The 23981-nt window shown below is 46.6% G+C and overlaps 1 protein-coding gene across 14 annotated transcripts in view; it reads right to left on the bottom strand.

Moving 5' to 3' along the window:
• Positions 1–23981, bottom strand: part of BCL9 (BCL9 transcription coactivator) — a 60399-nt gene continuing 36418 nt past the window's right edge. For 4 of the 14 annotated variants that reach the window (XM_075768979.1, XM_075768986.1, XM_075768995.1 and 1 more), the window contains exons 2-9: positions 14526–14608; positions 11218–11524; positions 9346–9662; positions 8267–8456; positions 7612–7711; positions 4949–7172; positions 3544–3804; positions 2–2202 (exon numbers count right to left, since the gene is read on the bottom strand). In XM_075768979.1, coding sequence (XP_075625094.1) covers positions 1085–2202; positions 3544–3804; positions 4949–7172; positions 7612–7711; positions 8267–8456; positions 9346–9662; positions 11218–11270 — 4263 coding nt within the window. In that variant the 5' untranslated portion in view covers positions 11271–11524; positions 14526–14608 and the 3' untranslated portion in view covers positions 2–1084. Of the gene's footprint in view, positions 2203–3543; positions 3805–4948; positions 7173–7611; positions 7712–8266; positions 8457–9345; positions 9663–10454; positions 10638–11217; positions 11525–14525; positions 14609–23981 lie in introns of all 14 variants that reach the window. The other 10 variants (XM_075769037.1, XM_075769055.1, XM_075769065.1 and 7 more) reach the window with 6 other exon arrangements.

Below are 23981 nucleotides of genomic sequence, written 5' to 3'. Positions count from 1 at the left end.
ACAGTTCATTTTTGTAAGAAACAATATATTTTATTTTTCTGACACCACAGCCCTGGCGAGTGGTTTTGTACCAAATTTAATGGAGGTTACACAGAACGTTTTACGCTGGGGAGGAAAAAAAAAAAAACCACAAAAAAAATCCTGGATAACTTTTAGTGTCTGTTCCACTCCCACATTAATAAAATCACTTGGGGTTTCTAAGAAAAGGAGAATAGGAAACAGTGAGAGAGACTACTGTAGGATGTAACAGTGTCCAAGTCCAGCCCCTTCCTAAAAGTGGGAAGAGTCCCCACGTGAGGAGAGGCTCTCCTATATTTACTCCCCAAAATAACACAATGTATTGCAGCTGCCATAGGAGGAGACAGAAGGGGGACAGAGAGAGAGAAGCCTATTTAATAAAGAGTGGGAGGGAGAGACAGAAGGTGCTGGACAGCACACCATAATTTGAAAAATATGTCCTTAACTTATTATTTATTTCTTTTAAAAGATTCCCCTCACTGAACTTAAGTTCCTTTTTGTGCTTTTCATTAATACTCTGCTCTGAGGTCGTAGTTTGGTTTTTCTATACATTGGAGTTGAAGGAAAATAGTCCGAAGTTCTGAAGATGGATTCTCCACCTAAAGTAAACAGCCTAGAATCCCATTCTCCTCTCACCCCAAAGACTAAAGTCTCTGCTAAAATCCCTTTTACAATATAGTACAGTACACAAAAAACCCCAAAAATAACCGAGAGTCCTGGGAGAAGCCAGTCCGAAGGACGTAAACATACAGAGAATGGTGCAACTTGTGACAAATGGCAATTCTCAAAATACAGCTACAGATTCTCAAAGCAGGTGCCGTCACGGGATACCCAAGTCCACAAAAATAATTTTTAAAAAATAAATCTTAAAAAAAAACAACCTGTTAAAATGAATAATTTTTTTTTTTTCAGGTAATTCCATACATTCGAGATTTCCCAAAGCGTCCTCTGGTCTCTTTTCACCTATTGCATGGCCAAACTGTACTCCTGAAGCTCGCAAAAAAGCCCTCAGGACTTGGAATCTCATCTTGACAAGGATCAGAACATCCAGTCTTATGGTAGCAGCTTAAAACATCATGTTCCCTGGGTTTCCAGGGCCTTGGCTAAATCCTCCCATGCCAACGTCAGCAGCCATACCTCGGGGCCTCATCTGGGGGGGAATCATGATGTTTTGTTGGGGTCCCATCATGCCCTGCATTGACATCATCATACCAGGTGATCCTACAGGGCCCGGGTGGCTGTACAGCCCTGCGGCAGCTCGGTCCTTGCCTGGGATCATGCCCACGGCGGCCACGGGGTTACTCATTAGCGCGGGCTGGCCAGGCATCGCCGTTTGTGCTGGTGACATCATGCGGTGATGTGGCCCCATCATGCCTTGCTGCAGGAAGGCAGGCGGTCTCATCGGGTTATGACCTGGCATGGACGGAGCCGTCCCGAGAGGGATATCCGGAGTTCCCACTGGCCCAGGGCCCCCCATGCCAGGCAACGTTAGTCCCATCCTCGGGGTCTGCTCTCCTATCATCCCCTGCATGTGGGAGAACCCAGGCCCAGGACCCTGTGGCTGCTTGCGGCCTGGCACCTCCCCACGAGGGAAATACTGTAATGTCTGGCTAGGCTTCTCCGATGGGATAATCCTGGACAGGTCAAACTCGGGTATTCCTGTGGCTCCAGGACGGATCACCTCCTGCAGCTCTGGATCAGTGAAAACCGAAGGCATATTGTTTCCAAGAACAGTGAAGGAGTCTGGACCGCCAGGGCCTCCAGTCTTGCAAAGTGCTGGATCTGTTGAACTTTGGGGCAGGTTGGTGGGACGCCCCAGAGGTCCTTCTCCATGGAAGCCCATTCCCGCTGGGAAGTTGCCTTGTCCACCACTGGGCCCGTTGTGTGGAAATGGCACCTGCTGTGGAGGGGACTGCACAGGAGGGAACCCCTGTGGGAAGCCCAGGCGTCCTTGAGGTACCATTGGAGACTCCTGGGAACCGTGCCCCATCATCGGGTTGTGTGACATCAGGCCAGGTCCCACAGGGACCCCATGAGGAGGTATATTGGGTCCCATAGCATTTGGAGAGGGCATCTGGTTGTTATGGGAAAGAGGCTGGGTCATTCCCATTGGGCTAAGGGTTGGCATCGGACCCACTGGGTTTGGACCTGAAATTCGAGGATTCTGAGAATTAATGCCCATTCCTAGGGAAGAAATAAGGAATCACATTTAGATAACAGCCAATAATAATCAATAAAGCTATCAGAGAGCTTTCTGCAAGGTTACCAAGTCTGCACACAGACACACACAAAAATCGGCACTAGCAAAAAAACATCAGTAGTGGCTCTGGAAAACGTTACTTTAACCAGAAAACTGATGCCACCTGCACAGCTGCCTCCCTAAGCTTGTCACTGCCCTATCTAAAAGCAACTAAAGCCTGCTCTGTAAGTAGGATCTCAATCCAACTCATACTTTTACTACTTCCCTGGCAGTCTGGGTGACGCAGGCAGTAACAAACATGTCTATGACAGATTATCAGCCTATGGACACTTGTCCACCGGGAGGTGACTGAATCTCCTTTCAAAACTCAAGAAGTGATAAATCAGATAACCCTCATAAGACTATGAGGCAGCAATCAATGAAGTTAATGAGCTATCATCATGAACTTATTCAATTAGCCAGCTTCCCCAGATATATTCAGCCACTCTGATCATTTCTGCATGAAACAGACAGCAAAGCTACAGGTAAACTCATCAAGAATTCATTACCAATTGACACTCTCATGAAACATCCGCTCATCCTCTCTTTCAACTATGTTAATTCAACTGGGTGGAGGGGCTACAGCCTACTTTTGTATTAAATATGTAACCATGAACATTAAGCTATTGGCAAAGATTGGACTTCTCGTATAAACATGCTCACCCACAAGACAGCCCAAAAGGACAATGGTTTATTTTACTTTTCTTTTAACTCTCTCAGGTAGGGACCAGGACAGTTTCCCTTAGTCTTGGCTGAGGTCACCTGCCATTACACATTCCCTATATGAAAAGATGTATGTTTTGAGAAAGCACTCTAACAATCCCAGGTAATCCACAAATCCCAGGAACAGACCAGATGATTCAATGTCAAAAAACCAACCAAACAAAAAAACCACTGTGAAGCTTCGATGACACTGCTTTAAGACAGGGGAAGAATTGTTTCGTCCGGATAACACATTGTCAGGCTGACCCTAGTTCCCATGACCAGCTTTCACTCACACAAGTAATTCCAGTCTGCCTGAGTAGAAATCTCTCCCATACATTAGAGTTTTCCGGATTAAACACTTTCTGAAGAATGGATGCTCTCTGGACATAAAAAAATGGTTGCAAGGAGAACTTCCATCTCCCATTTCAGAGAACTGCAACTGCCTTCCTCAAAAACAATCCATGGCTATATATTCTTCAAGGTTTTTCCCTCTCACCATCTTCATTTGATGAAGCTTCCATAAAAATCACCCTCACTGTATTGCCTGATAGTTTGGGCTTATGTTTCTTTGAGTTTCTTACCTGGTACGCTGTTCATAGGTGGCAAGTTTGGGGAGCGTGCTGGAGGGGAGTCATCATCCGAGCTGGCCACAGTTTTGATGGCATCGTGATAGAGCGGTGTAGAGCTGGGCATGGCAAATTTGGACATCCTGGACATCATAATGGAAAGGGGATTCTGGGAGAGGGTCGGCTCTGGAGGCATTGTGTAAGGACTGCTAGAGGGAAGATTTCCAGGGAGAGTTACAGGAGCAGACTGGCTGACTGTTGAAGGAGGTGGACCACCTTCAGGAAAACAAACAAACAAAAAAACACAACAAAAAAAAGAGAGAGAAAGAAGATTAATTTTTTTCCTTCTTACCATTTTTCCTTAAATCGCACCCTTTTCTCCTAGAAATCTCAAAACCTAGAAATCCCTTTTATCGCAAGAGCCCATCTGACTAATGCAGTCATGCATGTAAAAGCATTCGTTAAGCACAACGTTAGGCACCGACTAAACCATTCAGTTCTGACTTGCAGGCGGTTGGGCTCACGCCGGGTACGGCCTCAGCAGCCAGGCTCCCTTCCCCAGCGCAGAGGCCGGGCCAGCAACCCCGCCAGCTGGTGCGAGGGGTTAGGCTTCCCGCCGCCGCTGTGCCGTTACCCGCGGCGGCGCTAGAGGGCAACGTGGGCAAACCGCTCCGCTGCCGGGCAGGGGACCTTCCCGGGCAGGAAGGGCGCCCAGGGAGCCTGGACACGGAGGGGTGAACGTGCTCCGGGGTGAGCTCCCAGAGGGTTTAGGAGCGGGAAGGAGAAGGCAGAGGCGTGCCCTCGAGGTCACAGGCACGGCACGGCCCCAGCACGCTGCCGAATACTACGTATGGTGTTTAGCTTTCTCCAAAATGGTCAACGTCTGAACAAACGTTAGCACGCTTCTCCATCTGTGGTGGCAACCTAGAAAGCAGTAACCATACCTGAACCATACCTAGATACGAGACTGGCTAACCACGCTCAGCATGTCTGTGTAGTGGCCTTTTATCTCAAAGCGGTTTTCATAACATCAGCAGGATCTTCTCCACAGACCTACAATCACCAGGAGCTATGGCAGAACGGCCAAAAACCCCTCTGAGATATTTCTCCCACCAATACTCCCATCTTTGCACACCTCTTGACCTCACCCTTTCACTTCCGTGTCCTCTGAGCGACCAGCCCTCACCTCCACACACAGCAGGCACAGTGCAAACCCATAACTACAACAGGAGGAAGAAAAGCGCTTGCGCTCCGCTCGCCCAGCCACCCACCACTCGGCACAGCCTCCCTCAAATGGGCAAAGCACCATCCAGCTTCTGCCACCCTGCAAGAAATCTCCTTCCCCCACCTTGCTGCACACCTCGGGGTAAAGCAGACACGAACCGAAGAGCCAAGTCTGGCTTGCAGAGGCAGCGCTCACCTGACTCCACATTCCCCAGCATGGCTGGAGAGGACATGGTGAGAGATGCCTTGTGGTTCGGGGGAATTCCAGGGCTCTGCAAAGGAGGCTTTGGAGACGAAGTCCATCCAGGAGAAGGTGCGGGAAGAGACGGAGACTTGAGGTGGACAGGAGAAGCAGCAGCAGACCCCAAAACGGGAGGGGACTTAATGGAGGCAGCGGCAGCTGCGGCAGTGGGACCCGCAAGCATTCCTGCCAGCTGGGAGGGCGTCTGAGGGGACTTGAGGTTCCCCGAGGGAGACCCCATCATGGGAGACTGAACCTGGCGCATTGTGGGGGACTTCAGAGGGTTGATTCCTGGCGAATGCACCTGACTGGCTGCAGAGATATCCAAGGGCTTGCGGCCGAGGCTGCGCTGCGCAGGGGGAGCAGTGTTGAGGCTATTAGGGTTACTGGTGGGATTGAGAGGTAGTGGCGGCATGTGGCTGAGCCGGTTGTTAGTCCTTTGGTCAGGCCCGATCTGTTCTCTGAGATTTCGGAGACCAACTCCTGGGCCCTGAGACATGGGAAGGAAAGGCCTGGGACCCATGCCATACTCCTGGTGCTCCCCAAACGGCAGCGGCACCATTTTCTGCTGAGAGGAGAGCATCTCCGAGACGCCGGGGCGCAGTTTCATCATCTCTTCCGGCCCAACTCCTGCCTCCCTCAGCTTCTGAGGGACCAGGGGTGGGTTGGAGCCCATGCTGACATTCATGCCCATGTCCCCCTTCATGCTGCCAGGGCCCATCCCAAACTCCAGCTCCCTGCTGGAGCCCATTTGTGGGGGTATTCCTTTTGGGAAGTCCCCCCTGGAGGGGCTCATTGGCCCTTCCACCGGCATGCGAGGGAAGATGGGGTTGTTCCCAGGCTCCATGTGTCTCTGGGAGGGCATCATTCTGTTTATCTCCATGCCAGGCCTGATGCCTTCCATGTTCAGGCCAGGAGGGAGGCCCATCTGTTTCTCAGCCAGCTGCTGCTGATAGAGCTCTTCAGGCAGGCCCTGCGGATTGGGGAACCGTTCCCCTCGGCCAGGGCCACTGAAGACACCCTGGCCAGGAGGGAAGTTTCGACCGTCTGGGATTTTTGGCACATCATCTGGCCAACTAACTCCCGAAAGCCCAGGCCGGGAGGTGGGATTTGGGACACTAGGGCCCTCCATGTCAGGGTTCATCATTCCCGCAAAACCAGGCAGGCGCATCTGGCTCCCAGGCATGTTGGGATGAGGGGCCATGCCCCTGGGGGGCAGAGAGTGCGACATGTTTATGCCTTCAGGGAAGGGCTCTGGACCCCCGGGTCCCCAGCCCTCCCCAGGGGTCATCTGGTACGGAGGGGGAGGGCCTCGGACCACCCCACGAGGCCCGTGCTGATGGACCATCATGTCCTGCAGGGAACACTGCTGCACAACCACCTGCTCTTGCTTTCTTCTCTTCTCCTCATAAAACTCCTGCTGCAGCTTGAGCCAGGCCACCTGCTCAGGAGTCATGTGGTCCAGGTGGTCTGGGCCTATGGGTCCTGACTGGGAGTTCAATGGTGGTGGCCCCATTTCATCTGGGGAAAAAGGCATGTCCCTGTGTCCTTGAGGGCCAAATGGAGCCCCTCCATCTGTCCGAGACCCTGACCCTTTGCCTAAACTTTGGGATTGAGCCATCATGGCCTGTATCGGCCCTTCAGGTTTCTTTTGCGGACCATCCAGCACCCCAGCATTTGGGGGTGGTCCCCCACTTTGCCCTCCCGCAAACTCCTTCTCGTCAGGGAAGAGCATGCGCTGTATGTCTCGCAGGGTCTGCAATGAGCGCTCCCGATGCTCCAGCTGCTCTTGTGACAGTCCATCTGGATTCTCCCCCAAACTGGATGGGTCCCCACCAGACACCTGCTGGGGAGGGCCTTTGGGGTCTGCAGCAGAGCTGTTGCTACCTTGGGAAACTGGGCTAACCGCTCGATTATTGGGGGTTGAACTCTGCCCAAAGCCTTCTGTCTGCAACGGGGTAGAGTTGGCAGGGCTGCCCACAGACATCACTTTGCTTTCCACGCTGGGACTGTCCTGATCTATGGGACACGGGGGGCCAGTGGATTTGGATACCGGCGCTGACACGGGTGGAGTCGGCTGCATTTTGGCGTTCTGGGGAGGGTTCTGGTCCTGGGCAGCAGGGGGCTGGGGCGGCGGCAGGGGCTTGGGTTCAGTCCGAAGTGCAGTGATCTGGGGGTTCTGCAAGAGAAAGCCACACGCTGTCACTCACTCTTCTTACAGCCGTGTCACATAAGCAGCGGTGCAAACAAAACGTCCTGTCTCAGCCCCGCCAGCCCACGCTTAGCTGCACGAAGGCTACCCTTCCTTGCAATTACAGAGCAGAATCTTGGCCATGCAAAAACCTATTTTGCTCAAGCATTACAGCAGGTACCCCTTGCTTCTACGCTAGCTCTGCATGAGCAATGGGGTCAGAAATATACTACCCAAATATTGCAAGACTCAAACTCTACTTTGGATGATCCAAGACATTTATTTGCAGAAGGCCAGAACAACAGCTGTCTCTCTTTTCCACCCTGAAACTTATTTCAGAGGGTAAATAATCATCCATCTCTCTGAATCACACACACACAAGCACATTTACCATTTCCCTTCCCACCCACATGCAGGTATTCCCTACCAAGGGTACAGTGTTCCGTTCCGCCTTGCTGTTAGAGATGTTTTGGATATGAAAGGACACGATGGTTTCCACCTGTCCCTTCAGCACAGCTTCTGCAGCCCTGCAAAGACAGACAGACAGATGCGCATATCCAGTTGAAGCTAAGAATCAATTTTTCTTAACCGCCCTCCCTTCAATCCTTCAGCTGGCAGAAGGCAGAAAGACTTAACCATGCATATTTCACTCTAGATGAGCAGCAAAAGAAAAATGCTTACATCTACAAAGTCATCAGCATTCAGGGTTCATATCTCAGTTTAAGCCATCCTGGCTGCTACTCACTGCATGGATTGCAAAACAGAACCTACCAGCATTTGCCAAAAAAAAAAAAAAAAAAAACCAAACCCACCCCTCCAAAAAAAAAAAACCCAAAAAACCAACCACAACCCCAAAGAAAAACCACAACCAAAAAACCCAAACCTCAAAGGAATAAGTAATCATTTCTTGGAGGGCAAGAGGTAGTGACATCCTCCACTCCAGCCCCTTCAGCGTCCCCAAAACAAGTAATGACTTCTTGCTACAAGAACGCACTTGATGGAGAAAGCGCACTTGAGAATCTCTTAAAAAGGGAGCACAAATATAAGCCCTGCTCCCTGAAGACACTCAAGCATCTACCTACTTGTTGGCCATCTCAGTAGAAAAGACGTAAACCACTTTGGATGGAGTCTTCTGCCCAGTTGCTGGCTCCAAAGTGGCAGTCAGGCCATGGGAAGGTGTGGAAGACCTTGGGGCTGAAGCATTTGAAGGAGTCATGGAGTGTGGTGTGTGCTGAGAATCCTGGGACTTCACATGATCAGCAGAATTGCAGTCTGGAAGGGGAGAAAGAGGAAAAGAGGGAATCACTACCTTGGGAGTCCTGTGGAAACCATTTCTGGAAACTGATCACAGCTTTTCCTCCCCTGAAATTTCCCGCTTCTCCCTCAAGCGCCACTAAAGGTAATTCTTCTATTACACCATGCATCTTCTCTCTAGCCATGCTGCCCTTCAGGTGGAGAAAGCTCATCTTGGCCCTTTCCAAGGCAAGTGGCAGTTCCCAGAACTGATCCCTTTGGATCCCTTTGAATTCTCTAATGGCCACACAGAATAGCAGGAAAACCTCACACTAAAATGAACAAATATAAATACGTCTGCACCCAAGACGAATACTCTGTGCAAAACTTTTTTTTTTTCTCCAAGCCACCTTAGCCAGCTGACCTAGAAAATGGACAAAGGAAAGATGGACAACTGCACGTCTAGTCTGTTTTTGCACTGCCTGACGGAGCCAGGAACAGAACACAGAAATCCCAACTCTCTGGTTTGTGTTACTAGTCAGGGTGGTACGGGTTATGTATCTGTGTTGACAAAACAGGCTTGCATATTGTTCAAAACCCAGTTACAACAGAGCAGTTCCTGAAAGGCCAAAGGCCAGAAGGAAACCAACAGGTTGCATTTGTACTTTCAAATCCTCTGGGGGAGTTTCAGAGTTACAAAGGAACTTTCCCACCAGAGTCAGTTCTGCACTTTAACTGAGCGTGAACAGGACATTTACCAATGCCTGCTATGACAACCTCTCCACCTGCTCTCAAGACCTTTAGACTTCGTTGGCTGGAACTTACAGAACCCCAGACAAATAAATGTTTCGCTAACACTTGCATAGTGATTTTCCATCTCATAGAGGACTAATTGTCTGCACTTGTGCACGAATCCTAGCAAACATACCTTTGATTTCAGGGTCATCATTAGGAGTCCCAGCTTCCCTCTGTTCAAAGGAGTCTGCCGAAATGCTCCTCTCTCTCTTCCCCTTCCCCTTGGCACCATTTCCAGCCCCATTCTTCAGCCCCATGCTCCCACCTGGGCCAGGGAGCACTTTGGGGGGGTGACCTCCACTTTTGGGGTCGCAGGGAGAGGGCTGGGATTGGCTGGTGGAGCCCCCTTGTTTGCCCTGGTTGGAAAATTTGGAATCCAGCTGGGGGTTGCCAGACGGGGACATCACTGTAGGGGGACGGACCATCACCTCCTGCTTTGATTTGGGGCTACTGGGGACAAAGCAGAAAAAAAAAGTGACAAATCACACCATGGATTCATTCAACCCTGTAGGAACAGACTAGAGAGAAGCAGAAACAACCACTGCCACCTTTGCAAGCTAAGACAATTGCTGACAAATAAAAAATGCCTGCAAGCTTAGAGTCATGCAGGTGCTTTTTTGAACATGCCCTGAAAGGGTTATTATCCAAGATTGGATCTCATTGCTCAAGAAGGCACTAGGGCAAGCTACAGACCTGCCAGATCCCAGGAACTGCTGTCACATGAGGACCTACCTCTGGGGCTTCTGTCAATAAAGACAACGGTTTCTATGTGCACAGAGAAGCGCCTCACACCAAGACTGGCTCAGAGTAAACAAACAAGGCATAATAAAGTTCACCTCGCCACTCTCCTGGACCCCAACTACATGCTGCAGCTCTGATCAGAGTAGACCGCCCCCCCGCCTTGCTCCCTCCTTTGCACCTCCCCATCCAGTTCTACAGGGAGCACAAGGAAAACCCAGCATTACTGCAGCATTCATCATACATTGGGGCGAGCTGCCAGGAAAACACAAACCTCTGACCGTGAAAACAATTAAACCAGCTACAACCTGCCTCTGAATAAGGAAAGAGAAGGATACCATCTCCCTGCACACTCCTGTAAAATGGGGCAAATCAAGCTTCTTTAATTTGCCAAAGGGAATTCTGAGTCTTTCCTTTCCTCTTCCATTCAGCAAATCGCATCCTAAAAATATTTTGTTCCTCTGAGTTTCACACACATATAAGTAGCCACCCCTTCCTCCTCACCCTCCAGTTATTCCACTGCTAGCAGATCTTCTGCACTGTGTTTTCCCATCATCACTGCCACTTCCAACAGGCAGCGCTTGCTAGTATTCTCACTGTGGGACTCGCGTAAGTCGTTTCCTCCTTTGGACAGACATCTGACTTGGAGGCATTCCCTCTGAATTACTCTTAAGCTCCAGATGACCTCTAGGAGTAAATAATCAAACTCAAGAATGCTGTCAATCAGACCATTCTAAGTCCCTGGACAGTGTTTCACTTCCATATTTTTTCCCCTTCCAAATTAGCAGAGGAGAGATGCTGACCTGCTGCACTGGCAGGTGAATGATGCAGAAGATCTCAGTGCACAGTTGATCAGTTCTCCAGGCTGTTCAGGCCAATAATACGGAGGAAGTGTTTTGTGCGAAAGTACAGAGAGACCTTCTGCTGCCCAACTACCCCTTGGGGAAACAGATAATTAGAAGAGGGGGAAGGAAAAAACCCCACAACAAAACAGATAGAAACAGCATGTTTACTCTCCTACAGCCTATTCAGACATCTGATGGGAGGGAGGAGGAATGTAGAAGCCGCATCTCTCAGGTTTACAGCTTTCGGCTCATCCTCAGCCTAGCGAACATGGAGGCTCATCAGTGCTCAGGTACTTGGCGGGTCCAACGGGAGCACAAAGGAGGACCAGTAAGTCACACGCACCAGACGCTAATCCTGCAGCAGAGCAGGGACAGCGTCATGCACCAATCCAGAGCAGCTGACTGCAGGCTCTTTTCCTTACCTCTGCGTGTTGCCTGACGGGGAGTTCCTCACTTTGGGGTTACTGGAATGCATTGACAGAAATCCTGAGCTCACAGTCTCACACACACGCAGATGGGCTCTCGTCAAGTTCCTCTGGGGAGTGTGCCGCCAGAGGCAGCGTCGAAGCACTTTCTGACACCCGCTTCTCTCAATGCTGGCTGTCTGCTTGCCTTTTTTCTCTTTGCTCCTCTCTGGTTTTGCACTGGGTGCTTCCCTCCTGCAGCTCCAGCATTCTCTAGACGCGTGCCTCCTGCTGCCCAGGGGAAGTCTCGCATCTCCAGGGCGCACTGTTAAAACCACCCCGCAAGAAGAGAACAGAAAACCAGTGAGGAACTTTCCAAGCAGATGTGCCTGGTGTGAGGCAGTAAATGGCAATTCTTCCCCCATTACTGAGAAGACACAGGAGAAGAGCTTTCAGATGGTTCAGTACAGCTGTGTATTTCAAACTGGAGGCAGTCTTGGCTGGTCATTCAGTTTACCAGCAGTGAGGCCATCTTCCTTTCATCCAAAGCAAATCACTCTGGAGTCAACAAAACAGGGAAGCGCCTCGTATCTGGACACTTTGATTCTGCATCTGTGCTCAGCTTGAAGACACCTCACAGCAAGTCAGTAGGAAGCCAAAATTACAAATCTCCAACATGACTTAGCTATACAGAATTCCCCTGTGAATGGCTGTAATCTGATATTTCTTAAGAACATAAACTCTGCTCAAATCTTTTCTGTCTCCCTGGTCCAATATAACTAGACATATGTTCAATGATGTGTGCTAAGGCTTGCACAAAGGGAGGAAAATAAAATAAAATGCCTTCCTGACCACCTGTAAGCAACCAGCTATGCTGTGATTACCCTGAAAATACCAGAGGTTAGTCACTCACTATATCTATTAGAAAGGCCAAAAGATCACTAGAGAACTACCCCTCTAAATTTGCTCAGCAACACTATAGAGACTATTGAGACTTTAAAAGAAGGCATTTTTTCAACTTCTAAGAAACAATATGCATGACACAGGCAATAAGGCACATAAAACTGTTTCTGGAGGAGGAAACTATTGAATATTACTGTTTACGTCCTTTGGGCTAAATTATTTTGGAACAAATTTCTGTCTTGTTTATGTTTCAACAAAATCTCTCCTGTTCATCTCACCTACTCAGATGCAAATCCACTTAATTTAGAATCTAACCAAGATTTATTGTTAATGTATTAAGCATTGCTAGTTAAATATTATTCAAATGTAAATATTCCCAGTATTCCTTCTCAGCACCAAAGAAGCAGTTTCTGCCTGTGTATATCAAATGAAACAAACTAAATCTCACCAGACTGGGAGTGTCTTGAATTTTAGGAAGAAAACTACCGTTCACATTGCATTTAGAAAACAAAAATTGGTTCGCTCACATGCTGACACCAGAGGACTAAGAAACACGGGCACTGTATGACCACCTCTGGCCAAGGAGAGTTATCAGTAACTTGTATTATTGAGCACCATGGTTTTCCAGTTCCCCAAATTCATCTTGTTGTGAGGTTGTGCCATTATACTTTTCAGTGACTTTGTACTGCTGTACCTTAACATAACAGTGCTCTACACTGCAGTTGATGCAGAGCTTCATGCAACATCTCAAAAAATTCTCCTCTCTACCACATGTCTCCTTTGTGACCCAGAGAAATTATCCTGCTCCCTATTCTCTCCTCCACTGCGCTGCACGAACCCATTAATATGGGGGAATGTTTCTGCAACAAAGTTGTCATTTTTAATGCCTCCTATTAGACACAATCAGATGAACTCCAGTCTGAGCCACACACTCCACTGGATCCTCATGCTTCTCAGGGCCTATCAGCTGGTTATCTCACTGATTTTGAGAACAATGTTGGAGTTAATCTATTACTATTGTTACTACTGTCATGGTGTAATTGGAGCTGGTGCTACACAGACACATTAAAGACAAGAGAGAAAATCTTCACAAGTATCTAAATTGTACCATCTTTGCATGCAAATTTGGCTCTTCTGTCTCTTTTGACAACAAAACCATAACATTATCAGCAGCACCCAATTCCACTTTTAAAGAGAGATTTATGCATCAGTAAAAGTCAGCGGAACTCAGTGATACTTCGGGGTCCTCACTTAAGGTAAATGTGTGATTGAGAACACTGTGAATTTCAGGTAAAAAAAAAAAAGAAAAAAGGAATAATAGCGTTAAAGTGAGCAGAGCTCAATGCTAAAAGCAGGATGCAGATGCCTGTGTGATGAACCTAAGTATTCTAGTTGTTTCATCCTCTGCTTTTCCACTTTTGATATTTATGCATTATCACGTTACCTTCTGTTATAAGACGAAAATTTTCTCAGACTCCGAGTCTTGCACAGTGCAATGTGAAAACATGAAGAACAGAATCAAGATCACACTGGCTGCACAATATTTCTGACATCACCAAACTTTCAAGTGCTTCACGGGGGGGAAAAAAGCCCTCCAATTTTTTAACCCTGCTTTTTTATTATCCTATATACATGTATCTTCCATCTATTAGAATTGATACACTCTGCAAGAACTGTATTTTCCAATCTCAGTTTAAATTTCTTCTTACCAGAAAGAGCGATAAAGGATACATCAATATATTCATTGGTGGAACAACAGCAACTCAACTTCCTCTGCTTCTCATTTCTGCACACTGGGAATGTACCATCTTTTATAATGGGAAGTGGAATGCCTCATGATTTTTCTAAATGCACTTCTAGCATGTGTATGTCTGGGAATCTAGGGTTCAATAATGGAAAAGCTCTAGAGAAATGCATTTTTGCAACTGGAATCTGCCTGCCATAGCAAAGCCTTTATCACTGCTCTAAAATTAGAGGCAGGGTCACTGACAGTGAATGGTCAAGCCACATTTCAAGATGTTTTGGCAAGCTACATCCAAGGCTGTGTTCTCAGGATTGCTTTAAGGTATGCCAGGTAATGGCTGCAGGGAAAAGGGATGGTTCAACTGTCTACTCATTCTCACCACTTCTCTCCTGACCAGATCAGGGAAAGATATGAATGGGAACTAACCCAAGGGAAACAGCAGAAATCTCTATTCAGCTGGATCAGTCGCTTGATCTGGTTGATCTTGTAACCACATCAGTGCCACTGCAAGCTGGAAGGAGGAGGTGAGAACAGGTGAAAAGTAGCCTCACCCCACTTGGTTGCAGCTTACAATTTGGATGGCTTAAAATTATTTCAAATCTCAATCACAGAGACAAAAGAGACGGACCTACATTTGTGGAGATATGATAGGTCCTTGCTTTTCCAACAAGTAGCTTACCAAGACCCCTGGCGTCACGACACGGCAGTACTCATTGTGGAGGCCATGAGTTGCAAACCGCTCGTCTCACAAGAAAAGATCACCTGGAAAAAGAAGAAAGAGGAATGGTTTCACTAACAAGAATGCGTCCCTCCCATGCATCCAGCCACAGAAGGCAGGGGAATCACAACTTGCTCTGAACCACTGACAAGGGGAAGTCTTTGCTCAGACTGGCGAGATTTGTCAGCACTGAAAAAGCCACAATCAGACTGGAAGAGACTGAAGATGTGTGCTGCACATGGAGGGGAAATAGGTCAGACCTGCTTTAGCACTCCCACATTTGAGCTAGCTGGATTCCCATGAGCTCATCTGTGCTTAGCAAAGCTGGCACAAAGCTCGGACATGTAACCTCCCCTTCTCTGCACCCATCTCTCTTCAAAGGCCCACCTTCCCTTCACTATGTGCCCAGCAACTTCTGCCAAACCCCTGTGCTTCATATATACAACCTCCCCCACAGCCAAACAACACACAAATAAAAACATCAAGCATCAGGTAAAGCCAGGCAATCACATCTCGGGGAAAACCAGGCAGGTTTTAAAAGGAAGGAGGACTATCTATTGTTCTGGCAGCTCCTACTTCACATCATTGTGCTACACTAGAGGGAGAAGGGAATCCAGCTGCAAACCTTCCCAAATAAGACATACTGCAAGTTTGCTCAAGATAGAGGGGTTAGCCCCACCTTGCACTACAGTTATTTCCTATAAGGCCAAAAGAGTTCATGCCCCAAGAACCCATCAGCCACACTTTCAGTAATGGAGACAACCCTGCATCAATTAATGTTCGCTCACATATTAAAGCAAGTTTAAGGGCCTGACAGTTCAGTGATACAAGGAAAAGCAGACTCTGAGGAATGGCTTAATGGTAAATTTGAGGTCAGTAAAGAAAGATGGAGCAGCTACCTGCCAGCTTCTCCCTCACCCACTGTGAAAACTGGAGAGGCTGCAAGAACAGTATGAATCCAGCCATCATTCGCACTGTCGGGGCTAGTGTGGTCTCTCAGAGCACTCTCAGCTATTTACACAGCATGGACAGCCTTGCAGTTAAAGTACGACTGCAAACTGAAATCGCTACCAGAGGTTCTCTGTGTAATGCCAATGCATTCTGCTGACCAGATCTCCCAACTGGAACACAGGAGCTGTTGCGAGGCTCAATTAGTTATGCATTGTGAAACCCTGTGCATATTCTCTTCCCTCCAACATTCTCCAACTATTATCTACTGCAGCTTCACCTTAATAATGTAGCAATGACTGCCATGTAATCCACTTCAACAAAACCAAACTACAAAGCTAGTCCCAAACAATGCAGCTACATTCTCCACCCAGTCCAGCCAAATCAAACAATGAAATCATCAAGGTGATAGACCATCCTTATCTAGCCAAGTCACACCTGCAGACAGAAGCTGAAACAAACACCTATCGCAACAAGCTGCTTCATCCAGTAAAACCTACCACAGCAGCACAATCATCCCTGAATCCAATTACCCAGTTATATCTCCTCTCCCCTTTCCCCTACCCCACCCAACAAAACAATACAGGCTAAGCCATGCCAGTGCCAATACTGACACACCTCTATCAAAGCAGCGACAGAAATCACCTTTTCCCTTGAAAGGGAAAACATGTGAACACCAGCATACATCAGGATGGAGAGAATCTATCACAGCCAACAGTCAGAGCTCTGTTGCTTGAAACATTCAAGTCCCACTCGGCAAAGCACCAGAACGGGGCAGCCTTACAGACCACAGCTCAGGACTGCAAGAGGGACACAAATGATCAGATACAAGCCATCCTCAAGGCTACCCAGACAGTTATTGCAAGGCAATTCCATCCCCTAATTTACCATCTCTGCTGCTCACCTGCATGGTCTTAGCCCACAGTTGGTGCAAGACAGCTTGCTTCACAGTGAATTTAAGATCAAAAGGGTGAGAGGGTGTACACAATCAGCTACCACAGAGTAACTAACAAGACACAAATGCACATCTTAGCTTACCTTTTGGTAACTTATTCATGAACAACCCCTGTACTTCTATGAACTAGCCACCATATTATTGTACTGGAAACAGAAGGAAAAAACCATCCAAACTAGTTTATTTCTCCTTCATGCCCTTAAATTGCAGAAGCTTGATAGTGACAAGCGGTTAGGTACTTGGAGGTGTACAGTGTTATGGCTGCTTCAGCAGGAACAGCTGCAGTTATCACTGATTCACTTCAGTTTTTTCTCCCTCTTTGAGAAGGAGAATGTGGAGAGATGAAATAAAGGCATACCAAGTAGATGAAAGCATCAAACTTGTGGCCTTACTGTGACACGAAGCATTAAAGGCAAGAAACCTCTTTCTCTGTGTACAAGAAAGAGCACACTTCTTTTTTCCCACGGCCTTTCTGAGACTGTCAGTCCGTGCTGGACTGAGGGTGGCGAGAGCTGAAAATCAGCATGGAAAAAGAATAAAAGGCTAGAGACCTGCTGCTACAGAAAACAAATGATGACTTTAAACACAAGCTGAGCCAGCACCCTGAATTGTACCTGTGGTAGTGGAGTGGGAGAGAAAGAAGAGAGAGAGTGGAGTAAGAGGCTGCTCCGGGAAGAGCAGCAGCTTCAGGAAGGACCAAGCACAGCAGCACCAGCAGTAGGAGCTGTTTGAGCAACTGCTCATCCTGACAGCCACCAGGAAGCAAACTCTGCATGTGCATCCACCAGTGGATTCCCTGAGCGACCAGAGAGGTGGGGTAAGGCAATTAATCAACTGACGCGCTCCTTCAGCGCAATTTTACTGGGAAGGGCGCAGCCTATTTCTCAGACCCTCATTCAACCACGTAAGAGGGAAAACAGCTGCACTGGCAAAAGGTGACACCATGACACCCAAGACACCCCAAGAGCTACCACTGGTTTTCACCATGTGCTGTACTTACCAGTTTTGTTAAGCATTTGCTTATTTTGCACACTTGCAGCTGAACTGCTCATATTACTTTTTAATAAGCTGCTGTTTAATAAAGTACTTGATTACACACCTCATTGATAAAGAGTGCAACTGGGAAACAAGGAGGACGCAGGAAGTGTTATTCAATGCTTTTATTGAACTGTCAGACTCCCTTAAGATCATATAAGAGTAAAAGCAAATAGATAAATTGATGCAAGTATTCTACACCTCATACATCTCCCCATGACACTTGAGGATACGGGGACACAGGACACTCTTCAGTCCCTTAAACAAGTCCCATTTTCTAGTTATGGCCACTATTAAGGGCTTTTAACTACATCTTTAAATCTGCCCCTACCTCTTAGCAAAAGCTGTCCTCCTCTTCCTTTCCCACGAATGCATAAAGCACGTGCTTGTAATACAACTAGTACTGGACTCACCCGCATTTAAATAGGTTTGTCAAAAAAGCCACGTTACTTTCTGTATGCCAAGTGTGTGCTGGACCGAGGAAAGCAACTTAACCAGCCCAAGTCTATCCAACTCTATCCCTTCCAGCCATCACCAGCACTTACAACCCAGCCGAAAACTAACTCTAGATAAGATATGATTAATTTTCAAGAGACAAGCTTCCTGTTGCAGCCAGCCAGGTGGCCACATGCTCACTGGCACAAAGGAGGCAGCAGAGACTGATGGCACAGGCATGGATAGGCTTAAGCTGGTTGTTCAAACAACTTGCATCATTCTCTCGCCAGGTCCCTCTGCTCTTTTTCTTAAGCAAGGGCAGAAAATGCTTCGGGTAGCTAAAGAACTGCTGGGGCTAAAGACATAGTATCAATACTTGTGTCATCTGGACACAACACTGCTTGTCCGTGCTAGTCGTCAGTAAATGGCCTGACTACCTACTGTCCCGGCTCTTTCCATTGCAGGGTTTGCAGACCTCATCCTTTAATCAAACTACACAGTTACCATACTTTCAGCTGATTTGCTCATGTGCTCCATCTGTCAGAAATGCAGTGGCCACTTGCACCAGGGGCACTTCATATGGTACATGGACCACACTCTAGCCAAAACAGCTGCTGATTTGGGGAAAATATCATGTTCTGTCATTCCGTATTAAGCCACAAATCCCGTTTACTTATAAATCATTTTCTCAACATCAAGACCTAACTTGCTAATACTAAGCTGATTAGATAGCAACTTGCAGCCAGCCACAAATTTCTAGATGGTCCTAACTTACCCTGAAACAGAATGGACTTTTCTACATTTATGTCTTGGCAGTAAAAAATGATGGCATACGCAAAGTCCTTCTCACAGTTTCCCAAAGCCAAAAATTCCTCCTTATGCAGATCAGAGAAAACACTGCCAATCCCAAGTCTGCACAGCATTACTTCTTTGCTCATGGTCTTGTACCAGAAGTGATTCTCCATCAAAAGAAGAATTGAGAATTTGTCACCTAAACTCATTTTGCTACACGAATGTGGGGGCTACACAAGCTTCACCAGGCTTGTTACAACCTCCACAGAGAAAATACCTCCTCTTGTACATATGGTGCACACGCACCTCTCTGTTAACCTCTAAAACACAGGTAGGATATTGCCCGCAACTACCTCCATGCCTTGAAGCACCAAGAAAGGGGCTAAGCAAAGATAGGCTCACTTAAAATTAACACCTTGATGACTTACAGGGAAATAGTGGGCAAGACTCTATGCCATTACCAGGAAGAAAAGTTCCTTCCTTGGATTAATTTAATATCACAGGATAAACTTCCCAGAAACAGTAAGGATATACTTAATCACCCCTGTGCAGATTCAGTATGCGTGGTCATATAAGTGTAGCTCCACTGAGCCTACCTGTGCTGCCCATCCACATATCTTGAGTAAGGCAATGCAGATATTCTTTCTCCCATGCTCCTCCCCACCAGCTCCTATCACCACACATGGACATTTCCCAAAAAAAGTCTCTCCTGAAGTCCATTCAAAACAGGGACAGCCACAGAAAGTCCAACTTTTTGCTCTCCATCCTTAAAAAGTGTAGTCAAGACAATCACTGACAAAGCACAATACAAACCTGAAGGCTCAGAGAATGAAGTGCTTTATGACATTTCTCATGTAACCATCCCCTGCTCTCAGACAGTGGTAGCTCCATCGAGTATTCCTTCCTCCTTCTGACAAGTACGTGGATAACCAACACCACCCATGACATAAAGGCTGTTTAAGTAATTATTCTGTTTAGGTATTTACAGAAATCATTCTAAAACAATATTTTGCAACAGGCATATTGTTCACTACACTCATAACCATCACTTTTAAGAGCTGAGAGTAACGCTTTTTGTCAAAGACAACTACGTATCTGTTAAACTTTATTTTTAGTGCATCTAACAACACTTCAGTGTGTTTTTAATACAATGGGGATGAACAGCTGTCCCAGACAGTTTCTGAAAAACAAAACCAAACCTTGAACTACTTGGTCCACTTGAACAACCTCTTGGCAAATTCTGACACAGTTCCAGAAGTCAGTTTGGGGAAAAAAGCCAAAAGAAAAACCCTAAAAAAACTCAAAGTGTAAGCTACAGCTATCAGCTTCTATACAGGAATGCTATGAACACTTCCCCTTGCTGCTCACACCATTTCAGCTTCACCAATATTAGTGGCTTGTGCAGGTCAGCCAGGCTGCTACCAGTGCATTAGGCACACTGTCACGTAACCTGTAGCACACCACAACGTCACACTGACCTCAGCCTCAGCGTCCTCCAGCGCAGTTGCCAACATCAGTTCAGCTCCACCTATGTTAGCAATGCAGGGAGCAGTCTATGTGCATTACGACTGGAGTTTTAAGCACTTTCTGTGGAGCATCACTTACCTTAGCAGCAGCCTGTCTGCTGTAGAGTTCCTACTATTGTTAACACTGATAAAGATCAAAAGCTCTAGCAATAAGGGATTTTTCAAGAAATGTTTTAACAGTATTTCCCTAATATATGACAGGCTTCTGCAGCTTACTACATCATGTTAGCAGTTAACAGCCCCAGCATCAGTCAGCATTACATGCAGGAGTACGGTGGATAACGCTAGAGCTTTCCGCAGGCTGCTTTCATAGCTTTGCCTTCTGTCGAAACTTCATCTACTTTTTGGAAAGTAGGTAATGTGTTCAGATCCAGAAGTGACCTCTTTTCCCTTACTTCTCTGGGTTTATTTTTTCTAAAATTTAAATAAGGACATCAGCATGAACAACCATAGGGTACAAGACACCTGTATCGAGCTTGCCACCAGCCCACTCTTCAGAAACTAATCTGCGGAGAGGGGGGAGGGGAAAAAAAATAGAAAAAAACAGATGCAGAAATAATGGATGGGAAGACGGGACCAAGGAGACACCAATTTGTTCTTCAACATGTAATAACACCACACTGTTTAAGCAGAAGGCTTGGGAGAAATAAGCCACCTATCACTTCAGCACAGAAAAAACCAAGTGCTTTTTCTTTTCATTTCAGCATCCCCTCACTAGGCTTCCAGAATGAAAGATAAGAACCAGTCCTCAGGCATAACTCCTCCGGCTGCAATCTTGTCAGTTTTCATAAGCTAAGTGGGGCTGGGATGGGTCAGTACAGGACAGACCTCCTATGAGGAAAACCCAGTGCTGCAGCAAGCAGTAATTCCCCAGAATGCTGCAAGGGGACATCACAGGCGATGTCTGTCAGAATTGCTGGGGGCAACCCACGCACCTTCCTTCACGTTAACCTTCACCTTAACATGTGTCTAGTCTCTCTCCTCCCAAGTGAGGAGTTTTTCAAGGCTCCCCTAAGCATTGCTACCTTCCAGCACTGCCCGTGAGACTAGTTTCCCTTCAGGACTGCCACCACCAGCTACCCCTCTGCTCTTCTCCCTTACACGAGCCCTCCTCCTGTTTTATTACACCAGGTGTTGGCACCTGGGGAGCTCAGCACTACTAAGCAGGCATTCCCACGGGGGCAGAGCCAAAGAATTACTATATCCCATGCAACTTACTGCTGGGTAAAACGCGTGTCAGGGGTATGTGTTCCTGGCGCATTGAACCTCTCATTTATTTGCTTTTAGACGCGCATTAGGCACGTTAGATGTAGCACGACCTTTAGCAACACAGCGCACTGCTTCCGTATACTGGTTTCCTAGTTGTTAAATGTAAGATCTTCTACAGAGCAATGACTCTCCTAAGGAGTAAGGCACTTCAAAGAACTCCAGCAAGCAAAGACTGCATGTACACAGTACTCTACGATGCTACATGATTATATCAAAGCTGCTGGGATGAAAAACTGATGTTTGATAAATAACACGAGGTCACCTAAAGGATCTCAAAACACTACATGTAAAAATGTTATTTTGACAAGAAATTAAACAATTGTATAATCAGGTTTATTATGAAATCTCCTGCTTTGACTTGATCTTTTAAGAATATGAAGAGCATGCCATTCCAATTGCTGTGGGATCCTCCCTCACTCAACACAAGATGTACATGTTTCATATTCTTCTAGTTAGCCACACATGTACAGCAAAGCCTAATGTACTTCAAAGTATTTACTGTACTGTATAAACAGAGCGCTATTTTCAAAGACTCATAACTGTCAAATCAAAGCTAGCTTTCACAAGAACATTCAGAAGCATTTCTGCTGGATGGTGGCTATTTGCCTGACAGTTTCAACTCTCTATCCTCAACCACAAGAAGGTTAATTTTATATATATATATACACACACACACACACACATAATTTTTTAAAGAGACAGAAGAAAGCATATGCTTGCTAACAAGCTGTCATTTCGGCCTGAAGTTCTTTACTCCCTTCTCATGCATGCATGTAAAATGCAGTAGAAAACTTCAATTCCGCTAGCAAAAGTTCCAAGAAGAACTTCTCCATACATAAGACTGCCTAAGTTCTCCATCATAACAGCTCTCACTGTAGAAGCTGTGGCTGCTCACCTCGACAGGCTACAGCTTTGTTTTATATTACACTGCAAATACATTTCTAATCAATCCTCAAACAAACCCAGATTGGTACGCAGATAAAATATTGCTATTTCACAGGCAGTGGAACTGCAGTATCAAGACACCTGGAGAAGTCAGTTGTGCAAAATGTGGAGAGCATAGCTCCAAGCAACCTGAAAGAGGGTCTACTGCTTGATCTTACCCAATGCTTTTGTCAGTGAATCACTAAACCAGAGTTTTCCTTCAGGTTTTGCGTAATTCTACTGCAAAGGTGACAAAGATGGCTTCCTGCAACATACACGAGCAGACTTACAGATTTAAAGCAATTTGTAGAATGTAAGTAACATGGTCAAGTAGATAAATTGCAGGTATATTAAGAGCCAGGTTCTGTTCTCAAGTTTGCCACCAAATCCAACCTAACCTGGTTTTACAAGAGCCCATGGGCCCCAGCCGCTCTACTGATAAAGTAAAACAGATATCTGCACCCTTTGTTCAGAAGGCAGAGAGGACAACAACAGGCACATAGAGACCATTCAGTGACAAGATGGGTCAGCGATTTAAACCTTTGCTCTGCTGCTATGCAGACAGCCCCACTAGAAAGCTAAGTAGCAAGAATACAGTGGCACTGCTTTCTTAAGAGACCAAACAGCCATGAAAACAGGACAACCAGCCCAGAGTAATTGCAAATGCTAAGAGTGGAGCAGGCAGCTGTATGGCTCTCCACGCCTGAGTCACAACTGCGCTGAACTCAATACAGAGAGCAGCAAGCTCTCCCTTAATTCTATATGCAGTCAAATTATCACGTATATCACACGCTCTTTTTGCCATAGATTGTACCACTAAGGAGCACTTAAGATCAGTATTATTTCCAAAACTATAGCACCCAATTTTCAGTGAACTCTCAGAGGACATTGCTCCACCACCTCTCAGCCCTGCTTTGTTGAAAGAAATTATGTCACTGGTAAAGCATACTTTCCATTTTCCTTCCTTCAAAAGGATTTCATTGATTCTGCCTAGGCTTTAAAAACAAACAAGCCAACCACCTTACAGTTCCACTTTTCATCTCCCTTCCCTATTCCACAAGCTTCTTCTCAGAGGCCAAACAAGGAAAAGCTCACCTCTGCTTTTAAGTCTGCCTGAAAAAAAAGAGATCTTGGAGCATTTCTGTCTACTCTAAAGAGGTAACATTCATTCTTCAGCTATAGTAAACTGCAATTTCATAACAGTCTTTAAAATAAATTCAATGAGTGCTGTCAAAGTAGATCAGAAACAGAGTACTGAGATCAGACTCTGCCAAAGAGCAGGTAAAAACAACCCACAGAAGTAGAGTAAAAGAAATGTAAAAAGTCCAGTAGCAGCAGTTCACTTTTCACAACAGCCACAGTTTGGTAGCTCAGACCAGATTTCAGGATGGGTCACCAGGATTCACCAGAAGCCTATGCAGTTCAATGGCACATCTCACACACTGATCTCAATCAAGTTTCCAGAGAAGTGTGCGAGAACCCCTCAGCAAATCCAGGCACAACAAGCTATTCCCTCCCTCACTTTCCCAATAT

This window comes from Balearica regulorum, chromosome 1, assembly GCF_011004875.1.
Source record: "Balearica regulorum gibbericeps isolate bBalReg1 chromosome 1, bBalReg1.pri, whole genome shotgun sequence".
NCBI lineage: Eukaryota > Metazoa > Chordata > Aves > Gruiformes > Gruidae > Balearica > Balearica regulorum.
The sequence above is the reverse complement of the archived record's forward strand: the minus strand, read 5'-3'. Positions and strand labels throughout refer to the sequence as shown.